This window comes from Mya arenaria, chromosome 9 (assembly GCF_026914265.1).
Source record: "Mya arenaria isolate MELC-2E11 chromosome 9, ASM2691426v1".
Classification (NCBI taxonomy): domain Eukaryota; kingdom Metazoa; phylum Mollusca; class Bivalvia; order Myida; family Myidae; genus Mya; species Mya arenaria.
Genome location: NC_069130.1, coordinates 5,598,993 through 5,624,378, shown reverse-complemented (window position 1 = coordinate 5,624,378; position 25,386 = coordinate 5,598,993). Strand labels below are relative to the sequence as shown.

Sequence of the window (25,386 nt, the reverse complement as noted above, 5' to 3'; positions counted from 1 at the left end):
AGTGAATGTTCGGCGGAAATATCCGAGTATAGCCGTCTCCTTGCGGACAGACAAGGTAGCCATTTTAGTGTGACAACGTAAATTATCTGTCAACATCCACTGCATTATCATCTTGAGGACAAAAATATATTGTTCGTATGAATTTTTAACCCTTTATCCATGTTTTTACTTGTTCATTATTTTTCTCGCAGGAGATTGAGCTTGAAAACAAGCTTCGAGTTTGGTCCTCATTGAGGAACAAGAACAGCAAATTATTTACGTTGCAATGAGTGGTCGTGGCAAACCGTCAAATTCGCCACCGTTACAACCTCAAGGTCCTAGATACCCTGGAAACGTGGTTTACTCGCTTGTAACTGGTATGTCTATACATTTATTATTGTATTTAAACATATCGCCAATTTCTGAATGATTTTCTTGACGTGGACAGAAGCCGGCATATTTCAACATGTGCATTTTACGTGGCTTTAATTTTCCGAGTTTGCAATATTTATGCGCGTAAGCTTGTAATTTTCTTATTTGATGGTTTGAAATAATTTGCATTATGTTAATTGATTGTAAACAGGGTACTTCCTGGATAAGAAATGGAAAGTAGAACCTGTCAGCTTGTGGCCATGAGTCATTGTCATGCTTGCCTGTTGCTTAATTTCATCATCAAAACAACACTGCATTAAAAGTTGCTATTATGGTATGGTACTTGTAAAACATATTGTGAATACTGAAAAAAATCAACTGCTTGTTTGATTTCTGAACTCATCGGCTATATTCTGTCAGGAGAAAATAATTTAGTTGGCAGCTTGCCAAACAGTGGTTTTCAAAAAATCATGCTAATTTTAGAAAATGATCATTTCGTTCCTTGTTCAAAGAATTTAGGTGTATAAAAATAAGTAAGCATATAATTGTAGTGCATTGTACACTGAAATATTTAATGTAATGTTTTTTGTTTGGACTAAAATTTGCGCGCACCGTTCATGTCAGTAACACTCGGAAGAGGAGTTGACATTAAACAGAGAGAGATAGAAAGGATTTTGTCCACAATTTTTGTATGACTTGGCTGACTTAGAGGTCGGGGGTGTGTTGAGTAGACATTAAGGTTTGTGTTAGTCCTCCTTTCTCAAATCTTTACCTGAAGCAGGATATATGAACAGACGTAGGAGGCTCTCGACTAACTTTCTGATGCATAGAAGTTGGTTGTAATAAGTGCTTGGAAGACAAGTGAACCGCTCATGTGACTCGACTGCGATGCTCTATGAAGGAATACTTATACAGTATCATATATTGTACTTATTTTACAGAGGCTTCATGACATTTTGTTAAATATAACTTAAGCTTATAGCTTTCTATCTCTCTTTCAGGTGGAGGTGAAGATTTTTCTCAGTACTCTCAGCAGCAGCAGGTATTGTTAAGTTATACAATAAAAACTTTAATGGATGATTCAAGTACATCAAACATGCTCTGGAAACATTGCATTTTACCCATTTGAAAAGTTTCATGCCAGATCTTGATTCTCATCACTGGTATAATCTCATGGACTGTGATTGTAACATTAAGTGAAAAACTAGTTAATATGCATAAACGCTCCAGGGAAACAGTGTAATTTCGCTAATCAAATTACAGAATATGAAATTTAGTTTTAAACCGTAAATACCTTCAAAACAAATGTTTTACACAACTGTTAAGGAAACCGGGTATAAAGAGCTTCAAAACAAAATGTCGTACGAGTCCTAAACAAAACTAGGTGACAGCCTATATTAGTTATCTCAGCACTTGAAAAGTAAACTGCAATACTAACCATTTTCAAAATCAAGTATGATGGAAAGTTTATTTACACAGCAGTGAAAAAAATAAGACTGCAAAGTAATGAGATCGATTCATACTATTAAGCAGAAACGAGTTGCAAACAGGACTTCTCCAGTGAAATGCACGTCCAGTCATCGTCGTAGCTGGGTTGCCCGAAGCCCGGGACAAGTAAATACTGTTTTGGACAAGTCAAAATTCCCAGATGGTTGCCCAAAAGTGCAAGTGCATTTTCCGAAATTTAAATCCCTCATTTTTCATAATTTCTTCAGCAACAATTCACAAATCCTAAATGTACGTTCTAAATATTGGCTTTCGCATATTTACACATTAATTGCATTTGGTGATGCTCAGCATTTGTAGTATTCAATTTATAAGCATCGACAGGACGCTTTTCAATTAAATACTTCTCTCGTTTGTGTTTTTGTTTGATTAAATTTATTTCATTTTTTATTTATTTTTAATATTTTGGGCAAGTAAAACTGTTTTTGGGCTAGTGGTTTTCTTCAATTACTTGCCCGAAAGGGCAAGTACTGAACTTTTTTTTAAGGCAAAGACTGCATGTCGGATTAAAATTTAACTGTACAATATGTAGTTTATGAAATATGTATGTTTCATCTGTTTACTCATTTTGCTTCCAAATCATTTGGTGAAAAAATGATACTAATGCCCAATGTTGATGCCTGAATACTCGATTGTAAAAAAAATCATGTGTTAACTCGATTAATTGAAAAATCTTATCTATAGCTCTGCACATGTATGGTATAAAACAACTGCTTAAACATCACTTGAGAACAGTTAAGGTTGAGGAGTTCTTAATGGATTTATTTTTTAAAAACCATTATTCAATCATTGAAATTAGACATTTAGATGAACAAGCCCGAATTCATATACTACAGCTTGGCATCAATTTTTTAAACAAGCCCTGCTATATAAAATTCAGAATTTGAGCAAGCCCGGAAGACATTTTACTAGTGCAGGGCTTGCAGGCTCGTGTTAATTTCGACCAATGATTATGTTAATTTCTCCTCCTAAATCGTTCAGTCAGATTTGTTCCGTAATTCAGTAGTATTTTCTTTCATTTCAATTCTCCAGTTGCCGACATCCAACTATGATATAACTAAGTACCCGGCAAGCACCTACATGCAGACTGGACCACAATCTACATACCCAAACACGACAATGTATCAGCCCAGACAACCAATGTCGCAGCCCAATGCGGTAAGTCAGACCTTCTCGGAAATACCATTTAAACTTTAAAAAATGGCACTGCGAATGATTGTCGAGTAATTCAGTACATTTTGGACTGAACTGTTGGGTTTTGTGTGTGTGGTTTTTTTTTAAATAAGTGAGACTTGGTCATAGCCTCTTTCTTAATAACGGTGTCCTTGTGAAATAACTTCAACCCTGGCTGTATTTCCAGACTTTTACTTACAGAATGGAATGGAACTTTTTATACATATTGATAGAAACAGTACGCACAAGCACTCTGATTTTAAAAATTGTCAAGATTTGCCCTATAGTTGGAACATTACCATTGAGAATGTGATCATGTGCAACAAGGCCCATAATTCTTGCTTTGACAGATGTTTTACTCCTTATTGACTTGAAAGAACAGGTTGTTTTTTGCTCTGTAGCGCCCTTTAACCAACATCATTCTGCTGTGTATTTAAAAGACATCAGTTAAGAATATATTGAGTTTATTTAACCAAGATTGTTATAACCAAGAATGGTAATCATAAAAAACATAAGTGTAGGACTCTTGATGTTCAGCAAAACATTTATAACTTGATGTATAAGTAAAGTACCTTAGTGTTAAATCCATACGAGCTGTGAAGATCGGAAAAGATATGTACAAAAATTAATAATACGGTCAATATTTTCAGCCATTTTTCGCTGGAGCGAACAACACTATGCCGACGGCTTTACGGCCTCGATTCCAGACCCCTGGGAATCAGAGCATGTATATCCCTAATCCTGGGATGCTCAACTTTAACCAACAGGGCGGCATACTTATCAGCCAACCTGTAAGTGTACTTGCTGATGTATTTTGTTCACTCTTGAATTGCCAAAATATGCATAGCTTCTGGACTATTTGAATTCGGGCAAATCCGCAATGCCAAATGACTTTTTTTTCCGAATTAGGCTTTCTCCATTTTAGAAGTCAGTTGTAAAGTAGGGATAGAAGCTTTATGCTCAAGATTCTTTATAATGACAGATAAAGAAATAACCACATGCACTATATTTCAGATGCAGGCCCAGAGAATGCCGACCCCGCAGTTCCCTCCTAGCCAGATGGGCCAACTCTACCCTACGCCCCCACAACAGACCATGACTGCTCCCCCATACCATAACCAGTACAATAACCCTCCCATATACTATGCCCCTGCCCAACAACAGACTCCTCGACAGCCTACAGCGCAGGTTGGTTTTTCATAGATAAAAATTTAATCCAGCATCAGACTCAAGTAGGAGCTGTTCTTTTTCCATAGTGTTTTGTGCTGCATCCTTTTAACCAGAATTATGGCCCTTAAATTCTTATTGCGTTGACGGGCGTCAGATCAATAACTTCAATTAACATTCTGATTTCATATTTGGTTTATAGACAGCAAATCCCTGTTCATCATATTAAATGAATCCTATCTGCAGTAAAAAAAAAAACACCAACATTTTCCGTAGGCTAACATGAAACAATTTTGTTATAAACCTTGATTGAACAATTACAATTTCAGTTACAGCCCACACCCCCTCCAGCAAAACAGAGAAAAGGTATCCCAATTATTGACCCTAACACTGGTAACGACATAACAGCAGAGATAAAATCAAATCGTCCTGAGGCAGGCGCTTCCGACTCTAGCTCGCGAAGTACGCCCACAAGTACGGGCGAGGTGAGTGAGGCCCAGGTCAGTACATGTTGTCGCTTTTCTGCTTACCTAGTTTACTTATAGTTACTGGCTCAGTGGTCGAAATTAGCATCAGTCGCAAGCCCTGCATTGTTTAAATTCCTTTCAAGCTTATTCAAATTGTTGATTTTATATATATAGGACCTGTAAAAAAAAAAGAGATACCTAGGCAAGAATTCATGCTTGTTCATCTAATGTCTAATTTCGATGACTGTTGATAGGTAGAATGTCCAGAGGCAGGTATAAAGTTTGGACAATATTCAACGTTGCTTATTTTGCTATGTTCATGTTTTAGCAACTTACAGCATACATTGTCACCCGAGTGCAAGAACTCGATAACTGAATGTACATACGGAAGTAGTTATATAGAGGTATTGCATTTAGATGACAAAATTGTATGCATTTTGTTGTTAAGATTACCTTGATTCATCATGCTTCTGCTATGCATTATCTTCTACACCCATAAACAACCTTAAACTTTAACTGATTAGACACACTATCAAATCTGAATTAATTGAATTTCTAATATCATTAAAAGAGTCGGAAAAAACAAAGATCACTAAAACTATAATTCTGTAAATGTATTAAGGATCTATCTTAATAGGCTTGGCCACATGTATTTATTCTTCTTGGTGTAAAACAGTGTTGATCCTCACTTAATATATACCAAAATGTAACGGAGTAACACTTCGCGCATTAATCTATTATTTGAGTTTGTTACTCATTTATATTAAATAGTAGTCTTCATTGTGCCTTTTTCTACAGTTACCACAAGTGGCCTATTCTAATCAGCGTTCGACACTAAAAGTGTCTCGGGATCCTGAGGGCACCCAATTTCAAGGAGGGACACCAGAACCTCCAAGTCAGGTATCCCATCGGGACACCATATTTTCTGGCAAAATGTTACATAGAAACTTAAAATGTTGGTTCCAGCATTCAAATATTCACAATAAAAAATATGGAATATCATGCAAACAAATGGGCAAATCAACTTCCAGTTTCAAATTTGCAGGCAGAATTTATTTGCGTTCTGTTCATTTGTAATTGGGAACTTAATTTGCATACACCAGATTGTTCACATCTAAAACACCAATGACAATAAACTCATTACAGTATGCAAACTGAACCCGATTACATTTTCAATGATTCAAACTCTAAAACTTTTCATCCATAGTTTTAGAACTTGAAGCATTTCCTGCACTATTTAGTATTGTAATTATAATTTATGTATTGCTCATTCTTAGACCCTTAACATATTAAATAACCTATATAAGCTGTATGTGAGTTTCTGTACAACAAAAATTGTAAAATGGTCCATAGTGATGAATCTTGCACTGTAAGCCTCAGATTGACACACATTTCAAAGGTACATTGGTTTTCTGGACTTTTTATAGCTGAAAGTTATTTGACCCTCATGGTGGACAAATTTGGGGCCCTTGTAATTAAAGGGTTCAGATGTATGGTTAAGGTCAGTAAAAACGGTTTGTTTCTTGTTCGTGGAATGACTGTATCTGTTTGTCATTGACAAAATGACCTCTGGGTCAATATTAACCCCGCTCTCAAGGTCACCTGTTTGCCATGTCAACCAAAAGTTAAAACATGTCTTTGGCAAAAACCATTAGGCGTAAATCTTCGATATTTGGTATGTCACATTTTCTAATGATCATTGTTCAAAACTGTTCAAACAATATTTCTTATTTTTGTACAGTAATTAAATGAGGACTATGAACACCTTTGCATGCCTCTTGTTAAGTCTCATACTCATCACAAACTTGTTTATAGGCTCCCAGGAAGGCATTGTAAGTTGAAGATGGGGGTACCTATCACGAAAATTGATGCAGGGACTCTGGTTTTCTGTGTCAGGGATACCAAGCCTCAGAAAAGGACACTTGATTATATTTTTTGGTGTCCCTTAAGGGTCCCTGGCAAAATTAGTGTCGAACCCTGCAGTAACCCAAAGCTCTACAAAATCTTTCAAATATCCTACCTGACAAGTTTACACTGGAAGTTGTAGTCCCAAAGCAAAGGTTATAGCAATGAATTCTCACAATGTTTGGTGCAAGGATCTGTCTTGGACATTGTCTGAACTGGTCAGACATTCTGCTTCACTTTGTCATCTGATTCACTGAGTCTGAAAATTAGAATTCTAAGTTATCACCATATGCTTATTATGCTTGATGTTGTGTGCTTTTTGCTAGATTTATGTTGTGAACTTGCCAAACATTTACATTTACTGTGTTTATTTCAAGTGCTAAATTCCTTGTTGAATGTGTAATTACGATTTAGTTCCCATATATTAGGATAACTCGCATTTGTCATAAAATTTATGAATAATAAATTGATTGCTTGCTGTTGGTAAATCAAAGGATTCTAGAAAATTTGGTTTAACCAACCCAAATAGTAAAGAAGCAGATCAGCTTCTTATTCTACTTAATATTCAAGTATTTTTGTAGTTTGAACTGGTTATTTGTGGCAGCCAGTTCTTTTTGAAAACACTGACATGACCATGTAAATTTAAACTCATTCTGGTTATCAATTAATGATGAATTACTTGATACTTAAAATGTATATAATGAATTTATATTATGTGGTTGAATAAGCTTGATGTGTGTCGCTTTTTTTGTAGCCCCCGGCAGCCCAATCACCACAGAGCCAGAATGTGGCTGCTCAGTTTGCAGCGCTGGTGGCCGCCACTCTAGGCTCTGGACAGTCCAACAGTCATCCGCCCTCTCATCCCCCGCCCACCATGCAAGGGCCGGGGGGTCCGCCCCAGCCACACCCCCACCCCACACATGTACACACACCCCCGGAAGTGAAAACGCCGCCCACTGGTGCACATACAGTCACAGTTACCCCAGTCCCTGAGACAGGGGTTGGGTCAGGAGCAGGAAGGAACGCTGAGTCTAGACCATTTATACCTAACGGAGAAACTCCGGTGGTTATGAAGGCAGTTCCAGCTCAAGAAGAACCAACACAGACCGCAAGTGCACCCATTGAGACAAAAACAGACTCTGTTGTAAAGACAGCAAAGATAGAGAAGACCGAAACTCCAGCACTACAATCAGAACCTGTATCAGTCAGTGTGAAAGCTTTGGACACTAATAATATCAGTGCAACAGACTCAAGTGCGGCAAGCACACGTGAAACAACTCCAGAGGTGCACATAGTTCCTCCAACGCCGGTGGAGAAAACAACCCCGGAAATACCAGAGCAGAAACCTACCTCAACCGATGCACCAACTAAAGCGGCTGATGCTGCCCCTGGTAAGCTTGCTGTTTTTTCTAAGTCTTACCTGAAAAAAGAATAACTAGACAAGATAAAGCAGTGCTTGCTAATGTTATGTAATGCAACCCTTGACAAAATAAAACTATTTATCGAAATTTACTTAATGTTACTTGGAACAGACAAGATTGGTATATTCATAGCTATTTAACCAATTGAAATATGTACCTTGCACAGTCAGATTGATTCTTTTATTTAATAAAAATGTTTTAATTCAGTATAAATGCTCATGTGAACTCTTCCAGTTAAAAGAAAATATATGTTTAGACAAACCATATTTGTTTTCATATAAACAAGTGGTTGAAATTAACACAAGCATGCAAGCACTGGAAAAATGCCTTCCAGGCTTGCTCAAATTCTGCATTTAATATAGCAGGGCTTTTTCTAAAATTTTATTTAAAGCAATAATAAAAGAATTCGGGCTTGTTCATCTTCCCAGTCTAATTTTGATGACTGGTAAACACTCCCAGCTTCTATTACTGCCAGAATATATTCAAAGCCTGAACACAGGGGTATTTCTAAAGCTTTTCAGTTGAAGTAAAGTTTTCTGATTAGACAGCATTTGACACTCAAAGGTGTTCTGGAATCCCTTAACACCCAATTTCATGGAGGTTCCCCAGAACCTGCCGAGTCTGTTGACCTGTCAGATTGCCATATTTTTTTGACATAAAATAAATTTCAAGTTCAAGCAGATATTCACCATTAAAAAAGTATTTTTTTTGCTGATTATTTCAGGGCTTCCATTAAAGGAAGTTTGGAAGTATATTACTCCCTAAAAATGGGCTAAAACTTTTACTACTGAGTCCTTGAAGTACAAAAAAAATCATAATTTCCAAGATAATGGATGTTCAAATATCAAAACCTGGTGTCAATGTTTCTTTTATGGACACATTTCCAACCAGACTTGAAGTAGAATGAAATATTTTAATATAAATTTATGGAGTTGCTAATTACTTAATTTTTAACAAAATAGTTGCAAAACAGTGGAACAAATTGTAGTTTTGGAAAGACTTCCACTTTGAGAAACTGAAAGCAATGAAGTTCATGCTTTCAATTTCAAATTCTTAATGGAAGCCCCGTCATTTAATGATGGGGGTAATAATGTGCACGTTGTTTTGGCTAGTCAACTTCCAGTTTCAATTTTTTGGATGATATTGACCTGCATTCTGTTGCTTTGAAATTTATGCTTTGCATGAACCGATCTGCAATGTCTGGAGCATGCAAAATAATGATGAAATTGCCAAAACATGGAAAACTTGAAACCCTTGGACTCTATGGGTTTTCTTATAATACATAAATTTGTGCCAGACATACTTCACACCAACCGCCTTGCTGAATGATTCCTAAATCAAAAATAATATTTCACTGTCAGCTATTTAAAGAAAGTCCATTTAATATCCGTTCTGTATTTCATACTTAAAACTAACATTGAATTTGTTGATAGTATTTCCCCATCGAGACCAAAATTTAGTGCAAGTTTTATTGAACTGAGACGGTCGTTGAAACCTTGAACCTTTTAGCATCCATGTCAACAGACCAGGGGCCATAATTACGAACAGTCTCAAGTCCAAGTCTAGACTCAGACTCAGAAAAGCATTTTAATAATGGACCAAAAAATCATATTTTTTTCATTTCTTTTACAAAAATGTATGTTAATAATAGTAAACCATTCAAATATGAATATATTTTAGCAAATTTACCATCAATGCTCTGGTAGAAGGAACATTACAATAAAATGAAGTGTATCCATAATGAGTCTTGAGTCCGAACTCAGACTTGAGACTGTTCGTAATCACTGCCCCAGAAATCGGAAGCTTAAAGAGCTAAATTCCTTGTATACACCGAGTAACATTAACTGTATACATTTCAGCTGTGAAAAAGGACCGCTTGAAGAAGAACAAAAAAGATTTAAACAAGAAAGGGGAAATGATGCAGGGATCTGAGTTTGACGCCTACATTGACACTGCAGAAAAAACAGCTGTAAGTTGCAAGGCCTCAGTTTTGGCATTCTCGGGACTTTCATTCTGTTTACACTGCAATAACCCTTTAGCACATAAGCAAGTGGCCAGACTACACCTCCCAGTCAATAGCAAACTTACTGATGAGCAGTTCTTATTTTTATAGGCGCTTTTTAAGGGTATTAGGAAAGTGCAAATTTATACGATGTTACTCCCAATATTTGTGGCCAAATCTTTTTTATGTGAATATACTTTTTACAGATAAACTATCTAATAAATGGTGTCAATGATTAGATATAAAATTATTTTATTTCATCTGTGAATGCATTTCCAAGATGTACCGTTACTTTGAAATGTCATAATTTCATTCAATCAGGGGTTATAAAAAGGTGGGATAGATCTAAATTTTATTACCCCAATCATAAAAAAGACCATCCGAAAAAAAGACCATCCGAATTAAAAAGCTGACCATTGTTGCTCTAGTGTGTAATACACAGAAATATGGCAGGAATATCCTGTGTCATCCAGCAGGGAGATCGAGTCCTAGTTGTCTGTTTTACTTTATGACCCCCTTACAAAAAGAAAGCAGACAACTGATATTTCCGGTATCGGTGATTTTTTTCGTGAAATTTACCGCCGAATAACGGCTGTTTCCCCTCGCCGAAAATCATCCAATTTTCCCAAACAATAGTCATATTTTCCCCAAAAAAGGTAATCAATTCCCCTCAGAAATGAATAAAAATTCAAATATGAATTGTGCTTTTTGTTTGTATTTCGTAAAACAATGCATTTTTAACACAATGCGAATGCCCAACAATAGCAGGAACCGGTTCGATTCGAGGTAGGGCCCGGAAAATACACCGTTTCTGATCATTATCATCACCGAGACGCATGTAATTCGTCTAATGACACTGATCAATTTGTTTACGATTTTCGACGTTTTGACTTCAACTTTCTGGCAAACAATAACAAATAATAAGTGATAGCATTACCTTATAGCAAAATGTAACATTCAACATAAAAGTTTAGTCATAAATATGTCGCATAATAGCAAATACTACGTTAAAAGACTCCACAAAAGTAAAGAAACTGTTTAATGTTTAAATTGCAATACATTTCAGTATTATTCTTTGTTTCTTATGTATGATTTTAATGTTTATTGAATTTGTATTTTACAAGATGAGTAGGTCATGTTTTTATGATAGTAACTGCAATTTGAGAGATTGTATTATGCTCAAAGTACAATGTTTTTTTTGTGTTACTTATGTATGATTTCAATGTAACTTTGTTTATTGTGTTTTTTAAGATCTTGCATTTAATTAACATATCACAAGACCAGAAAGCTGAAATTACAATTTGTTTGGTGAGAAAGTTATAATACTTAATAGGGATCATTTGGCACAAAAATGATGTTTTACATGTTTTGATGATAGTAACTGTCATTAAAGAGAGGTGCCCATTGTTTTGCCTCATGATATCGAGATCGTCCTAGCGAAATGTCCAACATACTTAATGAAGCTGAGCGTACGGTGTACTGGGGTACACGACCAAGCCAGGGACAAAGTTTACAAACATAGTCTTAAGCCCGAGTTCAGACATGAGACTCTAAACTGCATATCTTCATTTCATTATAACTTAACCTTTTATTTTGTAAAAATATCATTATATATATATTGCTGATCTGTGTCAAGACTTGAGACTTTTCAAAGTCAAGGGCTTAGAGATAGGCATTACTCGGGGCCTGGGAGCATTTTACCTGGTACAGCTATGAAAAAATCGGACTTCCTTTGGGCAAGTTTCTTTAAAAATTTCACTCGCTCAGATCGGAAATGGGTCGCCTTTGGTGAGTGGGCAAGTGCTAAGTTATATCCTTGTTTGTACTGTAAAATACAGTAAAATGAAAAAAGGACTTATCTACCTGCAGCTTGCCACTAAAGCCATAACTCTTATTTCAAGTGTATAGTTTTGTATGGCATAATGGTAAATAAGTGAATTCTAGACTGTAAAAAAACTTGTCTCCACATGTCAAAACATACATGAAGTTTTTAAGTTCATTTCAAGCAGGGATGCCAATTTTCCACTTTTGAGCCTTGTCTTCTTTTGTCAACAAAATTTTAACATTAAATTGTTATCTTTGAACAAGAAAATGATTATATTTCATACTGGTTTCCTCTTTTTTACAAATTTGCTTTGGCATCCCTGTTGAAGGGTTGAAAGCTAAATGGTTCTAACGGATATTGAATAAAGGGGCAGATAGAACCTTTTAGCTTGACACTTCGGTTTTTAACATTGATGAGGAGTTAGTTTTTGATGGCCAATCTTTTATGCAGTAGTCTGTTTTGATGCTTTATTGAAGGTCAGAAACTGTCTTAGGTGAAGTCTTTCTAGTGATTTGTGGGCCATTATCTTCCTCGAAAAGAATATATCTTTCACAATTTTTTGTCAAAATTTCAACTCTATTCTTCCCTAATCATAAAGAAAAAATGACAAAAATATAGTTTGTGATTAAAGCAAGTATTTTGCAACATGCTATCATTATTTAGAATTCATTATTATCTATGACATATGATACAATACATTTAAATAATGTGATATAATGTTATAAATGGAATAAGTATTACTGAGTAAATAATTCTGTGTTATTCACAGGTCCCTTTTCTCATACAAAATCTCCTTTTGGAATGACTGGCCCTAGGGAAACAGCCATGCAGAAAAAACATCAATGACTTAGTAATTATTTCCCTTGCTTTAACTTTAACTAGGTGCTATTTTTATCCATTGTTCACCTCTGTGTCATTGACCTTCCGAGGAATGTAAAACATGAGAGAGATTAATGAAGCTGTCAGGTGAACTGCGTCTCCTTAACATGGTCAAACACATGTGCTTATTAAAGCTCTAGTTGACGTTTTAAAATGTACAGTGTGTTGCATTGATAGATTTTTGGCTTGCCATTATTTTATCTGGATAAGTAATATAGCTAGTTTTGTTGTATGGGGAGCAGAGAGAAGTGTATTTCTGCATGTTGACTTACTGTTGGGAGCATAAACTGCCAAAATATTTTCCATTGACTGGTAACCTGGGTTGTCTGGCCTGGATGGGTGGTGGGAGGTTATAGTGTTTAGGAGAACGCAACACATGATGTATGGCATCTGTATTGTGCTTAATTTCAAGTAGAATCATATATATTTTTGAGAAAGCACGTAACGTGATCTAAATATTCCGTAATCAAGATCAGAACTTTAATCAGCCAGTCCATTTGACTAAGTAAAATGCCATCTTTGGTGTGCATGTTTCATCCACTGGCTAGCTAACAACTGAATACAAGTACATGAAAATTGTGACTTTGTTAAGCCTGCAAAATCTGACTTGTAGAAACAAGACTGAATTCTTTCATTACACTTTAGGGTAAACAAAATGTAACAAGGTTCTATATTCAGATTCTTATCAAGATCAGCAATCATTTTACCAGTACAGGGATTGGGCCAATTTGTCAGTGAAAATCAGTCTTTAAGGTGTAAAATTTTTGAGTAAAAAAAAACATTCAGCTGTGGTTAGATTGAGAACTGAATTAGCTATCACTTTCAAATATCCGTCTATGATAGCAATGATAGTCTGTATAAGTTACAAAATATGAAACAAATCTTAATTTTTTCCAGAGTGTGTGTACTGTATAGCCCTCTGCCTGTGACCAGTCTATTGTAGTGTATATCCTGCTACATAAATAACCCCTGTCCCAAAATGAACCTGCTCTATCACTTGTGTCTGCTTACACAACCAATGTTCTTCACTCAGGGTGATATTTGTCTACATGGATTAGTTGTGCTGTAAATTTTTATTCATTTGGAGGTTTAATAAGGATCTATGGTGATTTTTAAGCCAGTTGAGAATTCAAGGTATGTGGCATGCTGCATTTATGTTTAATTGTATAACACTCAAATGTTATGCATCAGTGTGTACTGAGATCGTGGTAAATGATTATTTCAAAATCTCTGATCATTTGATGGTATGGCTTTAAATGTTGATGTGTGGTTCATTGTTGACAATGTTTTCATTAATTATGTGGTGAATATAATATTTCCAAAGTTTTTGATATTGATCATGTGCAAATAAAAGGCTGATTAAATTGGAACTTTGGTGAATGTTTAAATAAGTTATTGGAGTTTGAAGAATTGGATTAAATTCTGGTTGGACGGATGCACTTTAATATACACTGACCCAAATATTGGACAGCTATTGGTCCATAACAGCTGTTGACTGTTCTGGTTCAAGCAAGCTTATGTAAATTTCATTGTAGATATAGATTATACATCAACACTTTCATTTCTTGCTTATATCTTCTATTTAGGATTTATTCTTCATATTGAGTTATGTATTGGCAGTAATTAGGGAAGTGGCATTTGGGGCCTTGAAGTAGACATGTTGGAATGGAGATATGTATCTGTGTGTTTAATCAGATTTCATGCCATCAGATAACCTTGCATTAATTGCTGAAAGATGTTGGTTGTTTAAAAGAATAAGAGTGGTTTCATAGTGGAGATCATAAGCAACTTGACAGCTTTGAAGGATGTTGTGTGATTTATAAGATGAAACTAAAGGTATGATTGATACTTTCTGTGAATGATTATGGTGGACAACATTCCACAGCATTTAGACTATAGTTTAAAATAATATTTTAATGAAACATTTTAATGTTAGACAAACTATGTCAACAATTGCCCAATTGTCATTTAACCTATCAATTGAGCAAAGAAGGGATTATGTTTCTTCAATAAATAACAGCACATGGTTGTATAATCGAATGGATTACTTTGACCACCTCTGACATAACAACCTATCATACTTGATCAGGGTCGAGGGAGGACAGAACCTTTCATTAAGACTCCCTATAAAAAGCATTGCCACATTTTACAATGTACATGTGAGTGCTTAAAGTGTACTTGATCAGTCAATCCCTGATGTCTCTTATCACACAAGTTTGTAAGAAGTAGAAAAAGCCGGCTGTGGGAAATGTCCTTGCTATGAGAAATGTTTGCTCAGCTAATCTGAAAGTTAAACCTTGTCTGCATGCCAGACAGACCTGTGTTGAAGTAACTGGACTGTGTGAACTTTTAAAGTATGAAATATTTGTAAAAGAATTGATTTATTTGTATGGCGGCTAGGTAAGATTATTTCATTAAATGTCCAGAATTTTGTCTCCAATCGACTGAAGTATTGGTCAGCATTCTTATTATTATTCAACCAATTTTAGTCCAGAGTAGAACTTTGAAACTACTTAAAGGAATAATTGAGGGGTGAATGTGAAAAGGTTCTAAGTGACATTAAGTAAAGTAGAAGATAGAACCATTTCGCTTTCACCCCTTATTTTTTATTGAACATAGATAGATGGCAATGTGAAGTTGTGCACCTTGTAAAAAGTATAAGTCTGGGTGGCTGTGTTGCAACGTTATTTCCCCTCATGTTGTTTTTTTAATCTAAAATTGTTCAGGCTAGGACTCGATATATTAAATTATAAGCAAGTTATTGAAACTTTAATCACTTATCAACAGCAAGAGGTCTATTGTTCAGAACTCTGTTAAAATAAATAAGGTAAAGAGATGGCTCAAATCTTGTTAAAAATACGACAGACTGATCATAAGTGTATCCATTAAACTTTCAGTGCACAAAATATTTTAATATTATAAGTTAACGATGATGGCATTAACAACGTCAACTTGTGCACAGTTCAAGAATTACAACTAATTGTGTGTTTTACCGATAATTTAATTGTTCAAGGCAGTCTGTTAGCTCCATGAATTCGAGATTAGCTTCCCACTTTGCTACATGTTTTTTGCATACAGATGCAATTCCCATGAGTAATGCGTGAAAAGATAATTGTTATTCAGCCTCCGCAAGTCTAAACACTGCGTTGCAGCATGTGCAGTAAAATCCTGAAAATTATCTTATTAAAGTTGTCCGCTTTTTTCTGTGAAATTTAAACTTAAAACTTAACTGATTAACAGTAAACTATGTGTAAATAGTTGATTATGACATTTGTTAAACCTGTTAAATTATAAACAAGTTTTTAACATTCATGCTTGCCTGATTATTTTGCCATTAAAAGCAGTTAATGCAAGTAAAACATCTACATAAAAACAATGGATTACGCATCTCTATACATAACAATAATTATGTTTTTATTGAGAATTTTACTTTTCGAGTGAAGAACGCAATTTCACAGAAAAATATGACTCAAAAGGAAGTAAATGGTCAAATCCGAATCCATGGCACATTCTTAAGCCACTACTAAATGCCCAGCCCTGATGGGCCGTGCAATAATGGATGCACCTCAACCAACACAATGCTGTATGCACCTCAACACACTGACAATGGTGTATGTACCTCAACACACAGACAATGGTGTATACACCTCGACATACTGACAATGGTGTATGCACCTCGACACACTGACAATGGTGTATGTACCTCAACACACAGACAATGGTGTATGTACCTCAACACACAGACAATGGTGTAGTTACCTCAACACACAGACAATGGTGTATGTACCTCAACACACTGACAATGGTGTATGTACCTCAACACACAGACAATGGTGTATGTACCTCGACACACTGACAATGGTGTATGTACCTCAACACACTGACAATGGTGTATGTACCTCTACCTCAATACACAGACAATGGTGTATGTACCTCAACACACTGACAATGGTGTATGTACCTCAACACACTGACAATGGTGTATGTACCTCAACACACAGACAATGGTGTATACACCTCGACACACTGACAATGGTGTATGCACCTCAACACACTGACAATGGTGTATGTACCTCAACACACAGACAATGGTGTATGTACCTCAACACACAAACAATGGTGTATACACCTCGACACACTGACAATGGTGTATGCACCTCTACAAACAGACTGGTGTATGCACCTCGACACACTGACAATGGTGTATGTACCTCAACACACAAACAATGGTGTATACACCTCGACACACTGACAATGGTGTATGCACCTCGACACACAGACTGGTGTATGCACCTCGACACACTGACAATGGTGTATGCACCTCGACACACTGACATTGGTGTATGCACCTCAACACATTGACATTGGTGTATGCTCTTAACCCACATCTCCACACAGACAATGGTTTATGTACCTCAACACACAGACAATGGTTTATGTACCTCAACACACAGACAATGGTGTATGCACCTCAACACACTGACAATGGTGTATGCACCTCGACACACTGACAATGGTGTATGCACCTCAACACACTGAGAATGGTGTATGCACCTCGACACACTGATAATGGTGTATGCACCTCAACACACAGACAATGGTGTAAGCACCTCAACACACAGACAATGGTGTATGCACCTCAACACACAGACAATGGTGTATGCACCTCAACACACAAACAATGGTGTATACACCTCGACACACTGACAATGGTGTATACACCTCGACACACTGACAATGGTGTATGTACCTTAATACACAGACAATGTTGTATGTACCTCAATACACAGACAATGGTTTATGTACCTCAACACACAGACAATGGTTTATGTACCTCAACACACAGACAATGGTGTATGTACCTCAACACACAGACAATGGTGTATGTACCTCAACACACAGACAATGGTGTATGTACCTCAACACACAGACAATGGTGTATGTACCTCAACACACAGACAATGGTGTATGTACTTCAACACACAGACAATGGTGTATGCACCTCTACCTCAATACACAGACAATGGTGTATGTACTTCAACACTGACAATGGTGTATGTACCTCTATCTCAATACACAGACAATGGTGTATGTACTTCAACACACAGACAATGGTGTATGTACCTCTACCTCAATACACAGACAATGGTGTATGTACCTCAACACACTGACAATGGTGTATGCACCTCAACACACTGACAATGGTGTATGCACCTCAACACACTGACAATGGTGTATGCACCTCAACACACTGACAATGGCGTATGCACCTCAACACACTGACAATGGTGTATGCACCTCAACACACTGACAATGGTGTATGCACCTCAACACACTGACAATGGTGTATGCACCTCAACACACTGACAATGGTGTATGTACCTAAACACGCTGACAATGGTGTATGTACCTCAACACACTGACATTGGTTTATGTACCTCAACACACATTTAAAATACCAGCAATTGTGTATCACATTTACATACAGACAATTGTGTATGCCATGGAAATAAAAACACACCCTCATAGCAAATAATGCAAGCGCAACAGTCATTTATTATGGAGTGCATCCCAAGCCCTATACTCCTCCATTTTTCTGAAACATATTTATCAGCAGGATGTATTGTTTTAAAGGTTATTTGTGCAGATAAATATTCTTGGTTCTAAAATACATAAGTCTACCAAACAGACTTGAATGACTGGCATTAAACCCAAGGTAACCAACCACACAATAATTCTTGCATTAAGGTGATGACTTACTGACAAACCTATCTGGACAAGTTCCCGACCTTCACCTTGATATCATGCATTAGCTGTTGCCAGTATTTTACACCTATTTCAGTGTACAGGCAGGAGGAGCTTAATAGATTTGTAGACAAACTTACCTGTATTCTTTCTTAAGCTTTTTATACATATTGCTGTTCATTCCAATATTTCACTTGTGTCTCGGGCATGGTGTAGTCTTGGTCTTTGTGTGAATCAGCTTGCAAGTTTCCTTGTTGTTGATATGAAATGAAGACCGCAAATGTTTTGTGCTAGTGGTTTTCTCTGGATGTTACACGGATCTTAAACATGTTGAACCATTGTTTCTGCTGATTTCGACAAACATTAACTTGTTTTGGCAAGTGTGATATGAAGTAACAAGTGCTAAAAGCAAAAAAAGGTTCTGAGTGACATGATATGAAGATTTAAGAAGGCAACCGGTAGAAACTGCCCCTTCACCATTTTTCATGATCTAAGCTAAATTAAATGAATGGTGACGCGGTGGTAAAAATAACTTCATGCCTGAGCGTTGTGCCAGTATTGCATATGTTTTTGATTTTATAGAGCAGGGCTTGTGGAAAACTGCTAATGCAAAGCTTGGGTTGGTTCATTTACATGTCTAAAATTTGATGTGTGTTGGAGTATGTCATATTCTCATAAACTATACAAAAAACAACTAGGTTTTAAATGTTCTATGCAGTAATTCTAGGAACAGCTTAATAGGAAATGCACAGTAGTTTAATCTGTCTTCATTGTCATCTTCACTACAATCTACGGTGAGTTTTACTTAATAGTTTTCAGGCGAATTTTGGCCGAATTTCAAATGCTTAAACGTATCTATTACAGAAAAGTGAAATTTAGAAATAATGTTCTTGAGCCCCAAACTTTTTTGTATATTCTTAAATGAACCTTATTCTTTTCGCATTTTCTTCGTCAGTTCAGGGTAAAAAGTTTTCAAAATGACACATTTTTTCGAAATAAGAAAGGCCCCGTGCCTCATTCCTAATATAGTGAAAACACACAGATATTTTGTTTTCATTTTTGTGTTGCATTTTATACGCCCGGAGGGTCGTATTATGTTATGGCCTCCATCGTCTGTCCGTCCGTTAATATTTCCGTGTCCAGGCCATAACTTGGTAACTAATAAAGCGATTTTCAAATAACTATACAAATCATGACTACATTAAAAGGATGTGTCGCGCGCAATTTCCAGGTCCATACCTCAAACACTAGAATCACCATGGGGGTGCGTTAGCAAATCCGTGTCCGGGCCACAACTTGGCCACTAATAAAGTCATTTTCAAATAACTTTATACAAAGCATCATTACATTAAAAGGATGTGTCGCGCGCAATTTCCAGGTCCATACCTCAAACACTAGAATCACCATGGGGGGGGGACGTTAGCAATTCCATGTCCAGGCCATAACTGGGTTACTACTAAAGCAATTTTCAAATAACTTTATACAAATCATCTCTACATTAAAAGGATTTGTCAAGCATGCTTTCCAGGTCTGTACCTCAAAGGCTAATTTCACTGGGGGGCGTTAGCAATTCCGTGTCCAGGCCACAACTTTTTGCAAAAGGTTTTTATTAGCACTGCTAACTTAAGTGTCATTAAAGTTTCAATATTGGAAGTTTAAGCCTTTGTTGTAAACACTTCACACCTAGTAAGCAGTATACTAGCATAACCTAAATGTTTATTAAAGACCTCAAGCCGAATCTTCTTCGGGCGTATAATGCTCCGTTTCGCGGTGCTCTTGTTAATAAAGAAAATGGCAGACACGGGGGTTGTACATTGTCTGGTGTTGAGTCTTTAAACTTTGTGTGCACATTGGTCATGATCAGAAAATGACCCCTCTTGATTTTTGGGGTCAAGGTCATGGTGTCCTTGACATTCTTAGAAATTATTTGCACTGCTGACAGCTGACACATCTGATTCACGAAATTTGAGTTAAGAGAAGTTCTTTTGTTGGGAAGTTGATAGTTGTAATTTGAAATTGTACCAAAATATGCTGAATACAGTATATTGCTTTGTGAAATTTTGTGTGAAACTATAGATTGATAAGAATGAGTAATACTGAACAGAGAAGATTTGGCAGACTTACACATAAGCTTACGTTGGCGATAATGAGACATGTATCAGCTGTTTGTCAAATTTGTCATTGTATAATGAAACCTGGTGTGAATGGTATAATACATAATATGCAAGTTTTGTAATTGATTGTGTAAAGAATAAAAGAATCTGAAACCTCTAATATCATCTTGGTCTCAGAAAGAAGGACTTAACAAATTGAAAGCAATCTATAGTGTAAACAGAAATTGAACTTGTGAAAAAGATGTTTTTTTGTAAATTGTGATTTTTTTGTAAATTGTGATATTTTCTTTTACAGCAAGAACCAGTGGTAGAGGTGAAATCTGAGGCTACGCCACCAGAAACCCCGCCAGAAGAAGTCAAACGGACACCGTCGCCCCCAGCTACTGAGGAACCTGAGCCGGTTGAAACCAAGGAAACCACGCCCGAATTAACCATTACTCCAGTAACAGAGGATGTCACGCCCCAGGTCAGTGTTCTCTACATGTAGAAGAGGATTGAGCATTGTTATTTTCAGTTTAATTCTTAAAAAAATATCATGAACTCTCTGTACTAAACACACATTTGGTTGAGGTTATCCTTTGCATGTAGTGAAACACAGCAGGATTTGTTAACAGTAATACAAAATGGTGGTCCTTAGTTATTTCCAGCAAGTTCTGGCTAAGAATATTTAATTGGCATTTTTCAGGTGGAAATCAAAATTGAAGATGTGGCTGTTGTCAACCAGGAGGAGGAGGAGTTAGAAGAAGGCGAAATTGTGGACGATGAAGAGGAAGAGGACTCAATGGCACTAAGATACAAGTACAGCGAAGGTAGGCATCACAACACACAATGTTAATAAGATGTGGATAAAAAAAAATTGAAATATCTCTACTTTGTTCTGTGTTGGGAGGTTGTAGACCAGGGATGTTTTTGTTCGCAGATTTCTTTGGATCAAAGGGTTGTTTTTGTATTTGATGTTAGTATTGACGTTTAAGTTGGCTTCATATTGTTTAAAGCCCTCATAAGGGGGTATCGAAAGGCCAGTTTTGCTTCTGTGTCAGTGGTTCACCTCCTTTGATCCCCATTAGGGGCCCAAAGCAACCCCAGAACCCATCACTTAAATGTCCTTTAGCTGCTAGGTCATTCACATCCCTGGTTTCACTTAATCAATGCTGTCATTCAACAGTCTCAATTAAACTAGGACTGCTATGTTGACTTGTTGGGTGCATTTTGATGCTTCCAAAGGATCTCTATATTTGTATAAAGAATACCATCCAAATACTTGTTTCATTATAAATATAAATGCATTCTTGTCATCCATATTCCAGACCAGTGGAGCCCGCTGAACCTGGAGGGTAAGAAGCATTATGACCGTGAGTTCCTACTACAGTTCCAGTTTGAAAGCCAGGCCACCACGAAACCAGCCGGACTCCCAGATATACCAGACATTGTGCTGGACAAGGTTTGTCTCAAGACCCAGAGAACAATTGGATATAGTTTAGCCATATACAAATGGAAGTAGATAAAGATGGGGGGGGGGGGGAACTTGTCTGTCTGCAAAAATAGCTTATAAATAGTGGAAGTCAATACCATGTCTTGCAAATTGTATTGTTTTGGGCACAATTTTCTAACAAGTTCGTACAATAATGCCATTTGAATTTATAAAGATAGCATCAGAACTTGTCTGCCGAGATAAGCTTATATTGAAAGTCACTAGCATATTTTATTGTTTCTAGCACAATTTTCTGACGAGTTTGTACAATACTGCCATATTAAATATTAAATATGCCATCAAAACTGTTGCATAATTCCAATTCTTTTGTTTTCAGCCAATCGGAGCTGGCCGTCAGTTCAGCCGAGAGATGCAAGGTGGCGGAGGGAAGTCAGACTTTGACTTTACGCCCAACTATGTGTGGCAAGGCGGGCCAGGAGGTGGAGGTGGCGGTGTAGGTGGCGGAAGAGGGGTGAGTTTGATGGAAATATCTAAAACAAGAAGGCAGGGCCAAGACAAGTGGTGTTTTTGAAGATATTGGGACTGGCCAGATTTTCTTAAAAAATACACAACACTTCATTACAAGCCAACTTGTTATGGTATCTTTGTATTTATTGTAAGGAATGTATCCATGTCTACTCATGTTCTGGCACACAATAACACTAAAGGTCATTTTTGTTGTAATGTAGATTTTATGTATGAACATGATTTTGTATTCTATTCAAGTCACGTGGCATGCCACGCCAGCCTAGCACTCAGAAAAACAAATCTGGACCAGGACCTCGCCAGATCAATTTGTCCATTAGCAAGACAGAGGTTGAGCTCCACAAAGCAAAGGCGGCATGGAAACCGGGTCGCCTCGAACCGGGCTCCAAGAAGGAAACCGAAGAGGAGAGTGACGCTGCCACAGAGGTAATGAAAGCCATCAGAATAGACAAGTTTGCCATAGCCCTTGCATTGACAGTCCAGAGTTTACAGAATAGACAAGTTTGCCAGAGTTTATACCTGGCAAGTTAGGAGAACAGTATGGATTAGGATGGATGTAGCTTATTCATGTTTTGATGTTAATATTGCTGTGGTAGTTATCTGTCTATGATGATTGTTATCCCTGTCTGACATAATGTGAAGACAATTCCTCGTTACTGACGACAGATAACTATAACAATTATAAGTATGTCTGTGTTACAAGAAGTTTCTATTATAGATAACATGTTGGATTTTCTTCTATTGTATTTTTTAACGTCAAAATTTTACAACACACGCCTTAAACCTTTGCCTAGTATAAGGGATATCAAGTCATTACAAGCCTCCTAGAACATTAACATTGTAAAATGCTTGCTGTTACACACCACTATTAATAAACCCCAATTTCACCACATTTCAGGACCTATACAAGAAGACCAGAAGTATCCTGAACAAACTGACGCCCCAGAAGTTCCAGGTACTTGTGTCTCAGATGCAGGCCCTCAAGATCGACACCGAGGATAAGCTGAAGGGGGTCATCGATCTCGTCTTTGAGAAGGTTAGCTTGCTTAACAATATTGTCACATGACTTCCCAGATAACCCTTCCGACAGTTGTCTGCGCCAACTGATCCATTCCCGGGATGAATCTTTTTTTGGGATTAAAGCTATTGAATTTTTTAACGGTCTCTAGTATTTGAGAAAGGTTTGCGTGTTGCACAATATTGTCACATGACTTCCCAGATTACACCTCTAATGGTTGTGTGCACAACTGATCAGTTCTCAGGATGAATCAATCTTTGGGATTAAAGCTATTGAATTTTACCAGTACCTATTAGAATTTGACCTTAAATCATCAGACACTGTTCTTATTTATATGAGATTATTTAAATTTAGGTTTAAATTCTGTTAATTTTCATGCTTAGGTTCTATTTAGGCGTCAAGTGTTCCGTCTTGATTACTTTTATGGTTGCTTGTTACCTGCAAATTGCCTGCAATACAGACATGACAATAATTGGGGGTCCTGAAATCGGGAATTAATCTAAAATCAGTATTGAGATTTTTTAACTTCTGACAATTGTACAGTTGTAAGGATGGTTTTTTGCTCCAACATTTGCATCAAAAACAATAGGAAGTACCTTGATATGAATGTAAATTACTTTGGAAAATGTCAAAAGGGAACAAAGCCCCTTTACCTTGCGTTGGGCATGAATTCCTCATACTCAAACAGCAACACCCACCCATCCGCACCCAAGCTATTTTACAGGAATTATAATTATCATCAGAATTTAGAACCCCTGAATATTAAAGCAATTTGCAAAGTTGTGTCACTAATTTTGCCAGTGTGGAAAGGCAATGATTTTAATATCAGTGAAATAATCTTGTTATGTTCTACTTACAGGCAATCAGTGAACCCAACTTCAGTGTGGCCTACGCCAACATGTGTAGATGTCTTTCAATGGTAAGCATTGCAGATTTGGAAATACAAGCATTGACTAATACCACTTGTCTAGGAGGGAAATCAGTTCTTATTACAAACTATGAATGTTGAAAATGGTTTGCGTAATTTTAGATGTTTTGATATCAATTGTCCTTTCACAACTGTGTAAAATTTGAATAATGTGGAGCTTTGATATTGAAAAGACTGGAAAGGCTAGGAAGTGAAATGTTTGTTGGCCATTTTGTCAATGATTGTTATCCCTGTCTGAAAAACAATGAAGACAATTCTGACGACAGATATGGCTGGAAATATTTCAAAATATGTCTGTTATATGATATACATGTGTTCAGATTATAATTCTGTCAATGATGATTGTTATCCCTGTCTGACATACAATGAAGACAATTCCTCATTACTGACGACAGATATGGCTGGAAATATTTCAAAATATGTCTGTTGTATGATATACATGTGTTTAGATTATAATTCTGTCAATGATGATTGTTATCCCTGTCTGAAATACAATGAAGACAATTCCTCGTTACTGACGACAGATATGGCTGGAAATATTTCAAAATATGTCTGTTGTATGATATACATGTGTTTAGATTATAATTCTGTCAATGATGATTGTTATCCCTGTCTGACATACAATGAAGACAATTCCTCGTTACTGACGACAGATATGGCAGGAAATATTTCAAAATATGTCTGTTATATGATATACATGTGTTTAGATTATAATTCTGTCAATGATGATTGTTATCCCTGTCTGACATACAATGAAGACAATTCCTCGTTACTGACGACAGATATGGCTGGAAATATTTCAAAATATGTCTGTTATATGATATACATGTGTTCAGATTATAATTCTGTCAATGATGATTGTTATCCCTGTCTGACATACAATGAAGACAATTCCTCGTTACTGACGACAGATATCGCTGGAAATATT

The 25,386-nt window shown here is 36.7% G+C and overlaps 1 protein-coding gene across 6 annotated transcripts in view; it reads left to right on the top strand.

Annotated features, from left to right (window-relative positions):
• Positions 1-11: 11 nt before the first annotated feature.
• LOC128203252 (eukaryotic translation initiation factor 4 gamma 1-like) overlaps positions 12-25,386 on the top strand; it is a 42,346-nt gene continuing 16,971 nt past the window's right edge. The window contains exons 1-17 of one of the 6 annotated variants that reach the window (XM_052904571.1): positions 12-55; positions 192-356; positions 1,353-1,393; positions 2,890-3,015; positions 3,681-3,821; positions 4,045-4,218; positions 4,527-4,697; positions 5,463-5,564; positions 7,324-7,960; positions 9,850-9,959; positions 20,851-21,021; positions 21,241-21,364; positions 21,863-21,996; positions 22,364-22,498; positions 22,753-22,938; positions 23,411-23,548; positions 24,390-24,449. In XM_052904571.1, the coding sequence (XP_052760531.1) occupies positions 266-356; positions 1,353-1,393; positions 2,890-3,015; positions 3,681-3,821; positions 4,045-4,218; positions 4,527-4,697; positions 5,463-5,564; positions 7,324-7,960; positions 9,850-9,959; positions 20,851-21,021; positions 21,241-21,364; positions 21,863-21,996; positions 22,364-22,498; positions 22,753-22,938; positions 23,411-23,548; positions 24,390-24,449 (2,541 nt within the window). In that variant the 5' untranslated portion in view covers positions 12-55; positions 192-265. The other 5 variants (XM_052904575.1, XM_052904572.1, XM_052904570.1 and 2 more) reach the window with 5 other exon arrangements.